Source organism: Teleopsis dalmanni, chromosome 2 (genome assembly GCF_002237135.1).
Source record: "Teleopsis dalmanni isolate 2A chromosome 2, ASM223713v2, whole genome shotgun sequence".
Classification (NCBI taxonomy): Eukaryota; Metazoa; Arthropoda; class Insecta; order Diptera; family Diopsidae; genus Teleopsis; species Teleopsis dalmanni.
In genome coordinates, this window is record NC_051847.1 from 138,834,536 (window position 1) to 138,839,066 (window position 4,531).

The following is a 4,531-nucleotide window of genomic DNA, read 5'->3' on the forward strand; positions in this document are numbered from 1 at the left end:
CATAGGTCGGTGCTTCATCACAAGTGGGCAATGATCGACATATATGTGATCAATTTATACTCGTTTGAAATCCTTGAAAGATTAAATGAATAAATCCCACTGTGAAATTATTATATATCTAATACATTTAACAGTTAATCGAAGAAAAAAAAATTGTTTAAATAAAATTTGGGTTAAATAAATTAGTTTTATATTTACACTGCTTTTTAAGTTGCAATGTTCCAAAGGATTATAATGTTATTGTTTAAATGTTTTTAAAAGCAGATTCTAAAAACAATTAAAATTAAGTGTAAACAGTAAAGCGTGATAAATTTAAATAATAGACTATACGAAACACCCATGAGTTATTAGAGGTCAATAAACTTTTATGTTCACAATATTAATATAGACCTAGACCCATCGTGTATATTATATTGTTGACTTAATAATATGCATTCCAAGAAGAATACCAATGAATTTCTTATATCTTCCCTCTTTGAATAATTAGTTCAGTTAAAGTTAACAGTACACTTAAGAAGTAAATAAATTAAGAGTGGAAGGTGCTAATTTTCTTGTTTTTATTATTTGTTATTAACTTACTAAGCAATCATAAATTAATATATCAATCATATATTAAATTAATAAATTCTTTAATGAATATATGCAAAAAATTCATACGGATGACTTCCATGAAATGCACAAAACCCTTCGCAGGAAGCCTTCCTAAGATTAGTCCTTGATATGTAAAAATACGTTTCGAGTTCTATACATATATACGTATATATTTAAAGTATCACTTTTAACTGAAAATATCGAAACAACTTCAATAAAAATCAATATCTAAGAAGAGAACATTGGTGTGGAATCAATCAAACAGTTTTTATTCATTTATCATATGAATGAAACAATTAAAATTAATTTAATTAATTTATTAATCTGTTTAAAAAGTATTTATTTCACCACACATTTGTACACGTAGTCAGTATAAGAATAATATGCTCCTAAGTTTTTAATAATAATTTGATTTTCCTACCTCGAGTATTCAAAAATTTGCCCTCGTTTTTCTGAAATAAATAAATACAAAAAGTTCCATGAGATATTTCATTTATCGATGATATAAAATTAATATATCAATTTTTAATATTAATTAAACGTATGTAAATAATTCAAACACTGACTTTAATATTCTTGTCATCTATAGATAATTAAGCCTATCAAACACACAATGCTGATAGAAGAGACTTTTTGATTTCGTTTTATTCAAAACAGCTGTGCATTTTATTCTTAAATTGAATTTATCTATTAATAAAGCTTAAATTTCTCAATGAGGAATTTTTTATTAATATTTATATGTTCATAGGTATTTACGAAAACATACTAGTGATAATACTTACGTTCTTTTACCATTATTATTATTAGTCCATTGGTTTTTTGAGCATTTGAAATAATTTTACTCACTGAGAAGCGAACTTTAGTGAACTAAGATTGTTCACTAGATCATCTAGTTTTGTTGCAATATCTTCGATGATATCAGTTTCATCCAGAGTAACATCTAACTCTAGTTTTTTTGCAACACCATCTTTGACATCAGTTTCATTCACTGTAACTTTTACCTCTACTTTTTTAGCAAAATCTTCGATGACAATAGTCTCATCCAGTGGAACCCCCACCTCCGGCTTATTACCGAAACGTCCATTTGAATGAATGTCGAAGCTTTTTGCCTCTGTAATTTTAAAATTCTTTTTTCTATCCATACCGTTCACTGTTGGGACATCCTGGTTATTTTCAGTAGTTAAAAATGCCTGCTTTACATTTTTCTTGTTATTTTTATTTCTATCTACTTCTGCTTGAATTGAGCACTCACAAGAAGTCTCGTCTTGTTTAGTATTTATATATGACAAGAATGCATCTTCCACCAATTTATCGTTATTGTTACATGTACCCAATACATCTTCACCTGTGAACTTTAATGCAGGTACTCCCAATTGATCATTTCCATTTGATAAGAATTCCTCTTTGGTTTCATGTCTTCTTTCATCATACATACAAAACTGGTGGAAGTTTTGATGTGCGTTTGATTGGTGAAAGTTAAGAATTTCTGCCTGTTGGTATATATCAGTATTTTCTGCAGGAACTTCTTGTTGGTTATAGAAGTAATCAACATCTTCAGTATGCTTATTATACATATCAAAATGCCGAAAGTTTTGAACTGTGTTCAGATGTTCGAAACCACGAAGTTCTGGCAGTTGACTTATATCAATATTCTCTGGACGAATCTCTTGCTGATTGTTTATATTTGCATATAATTCACCTTCGGTATGTTCGCTGTACATATTGGAATGTAAAAAGGTTCGAACAGTATTTAGATGTTCAAAACCAGGAAGTCCTGGCAGTTGGCTTATATCAATATATTCTGCGGGTGCTTGTTGTTGATAATTTACATATGTAATTATATCACTGGTATGTTTATTATTCATATAGGAATGTAGATGATTGTGAACTGTGCGTATATGTTCAGCGTTCATATGGGAGTGCAGAAGGTTTTGAACTGTGTTTAAATTTTCAACGCTAGGAACCTGTGCCATTTGTCCCATATTAATATTTCTTGTAGTATTTTCAACATATTCTTTTTCAGCGTAATGTTTCGTGCTATTGTAATTAGATGAAATGTTTGAATCCGTTGTCTCTTTATTATTTCTATTGCTATTGCTAGTTTTTTGCACTATTGGTGCATATTGTTGATCATTATATAAATGAAGCAATTTTAGTTCTTTAATTATGTATTCGTATCTTTCTAAAGCATAATCATAAATTCGACTGCGTTTATTGGAAACTATGAAGAGAAAGTATTATTTTCTGCAAAAGAGTAATGCGAAACAATCAATGAGGGGGCTGCTGTTATTACCTTTTGAAGCTGCTTTTTCAGATTGCATCGCTCCATTAACTTGTTCATCACACTTGTCGTCTGACGGAATGATGTCCACTAGCTCTTGTGCTTCTCTGATAAAATTTTGAATGGCGATGGTAAGATCATCAATATCTTTTGATTGCTCATTCAATTTTGAATTTAGATCAGGATTCAACATTTTATAGTAATTAAAGTTTCTGTAACTTATAATATATGAGTTCAATAATATATGTAAATATTTAATTTATTTTTTTTTCTCAGTTTCAGTACAGAAAGTAAAGACAATATGCAAAATGTGCTAAATGTGTACAATATACAATATTTGAAATTTTGATCAAGATTTTTAACACTTTCAAATTAGTTGTTTTTTTTTTAAATAATTGAACTTGAAATTGAACTTTAATAAGAATAACTACATATTTATGTCATACAGTTTACTTAGTTAAAAACTAGTATTGTTACGATATTAGTTATATTTAATTGTTCTTATACAGAATTATCTTCAGAATGATATCGAAAGAGAGTGTAAATAGAATACGTAGCTCTAATAGTCTGGTGGGATTGAAACTAAATGTTATTACAAAACACGATACAATATTTTTCGACATATTTGAAACTTGAAACTCAGACATACGAAGTTTAAAATAAGAGTATTCGTCCTTTAAAATAAGAGTATTTATTCACATAACTTCCTCGCTTCTGAAAAGTGTCCACCTGGCTACTCGTAAGGACTGAAGAGAATAATTAACCAAAATCAAAAATTCTTAGGTTATAGTTATCGCAAAAATAAAAGCAGGCATTTAAACTGATTGATTTGTTAATAGCTAAGATTATGTTGAGATTTACGTAAAAAGGAGACTTTAAGTTCAAAGTATATTTTCTGATATTAAGCAGTTGTTGGGAATTTTCCACAGCCGTCATAACTCTAAAACTGATTGATCAATGCAAAATAAATATTGACTGCCCAGATAATAAAATTTGTATTATCTGGCTTAGTGACAGTAGGGAAAATCAAGAAAATGATAAAAGCTTTGTCATTTACCTAAATATTTCGTTTTGTTTATTTTAAGAAAATTTAAATCGAATATACACATTTTATTTCTCAAGACAGCTGTAAGTGTGACAAGATAAGATATGCATCTATTAAGTATTTATGATATCACAAACACATGATGCAGTGCTGTCACATAATATATATCAGCAATCTTATAATGCAAGAGGAGTTCATTATAGATAGTGTGAAAACTTAATAGAATTCGCTACGAATACGATTAGTTAACCTTATCTCTGTAGATCCTTGTTGTGCCACTATTTCAATTTTTTAATACTTTAGAAAATATTAGGTATAATATTAGCGAAGATAAGTGACTTATGTCATTTTATGATTAAAATTTGATTTACTTGAAGTTGGTGAGTTTGAAAATTTATTCTAGAACCTGCCAACTATCTACATGGACTACATAACAAGGTCAACTAATAAAACTTCTTGTAACATATACTATGCTTGATTAAAATATTGTAGTTGGATTTTCATGAATTCATTTAAGTGTAATTTACATTATCTAAGCTGTAATATTAAAAATTGATAAGAAATGGCAAGCGTTAACGAGCTTCTTTGAAGTAATTTCTTTGTTATTCTTTTTA

At 28.5% G+C, this 4,531-nt stretch overlaps 1 protein-coding gene across 1 annotated transcript; it reads right to left on the minus strand.

Annotated features, from left to right (window-relative positions):
• Positions 1-1,373: 1,373 nt before the first annotated feature.
• Positions 1,374-3,228, minus strand: LOC119685177. The gene is made up of 2 exons (XM_038099395.1): positions 2,885-3,228; positions 1,374-2,812 (listed from the first exon to the last, which is right to left on the minus strand). Exons 1-2 carry the CDS (start codon positions 3,063-3,065, stop codon positions 1,434-1,436), a joined length of 1,560 nt encoding a protein of 519 aa, XP_037955323.1. The 5' UTR covers positions 3,066-3,228; the 3' UTR covers positions 1,374-1,433.
• Positions 3,229-4,531: the final 1,303 nt, after the last annotated feature.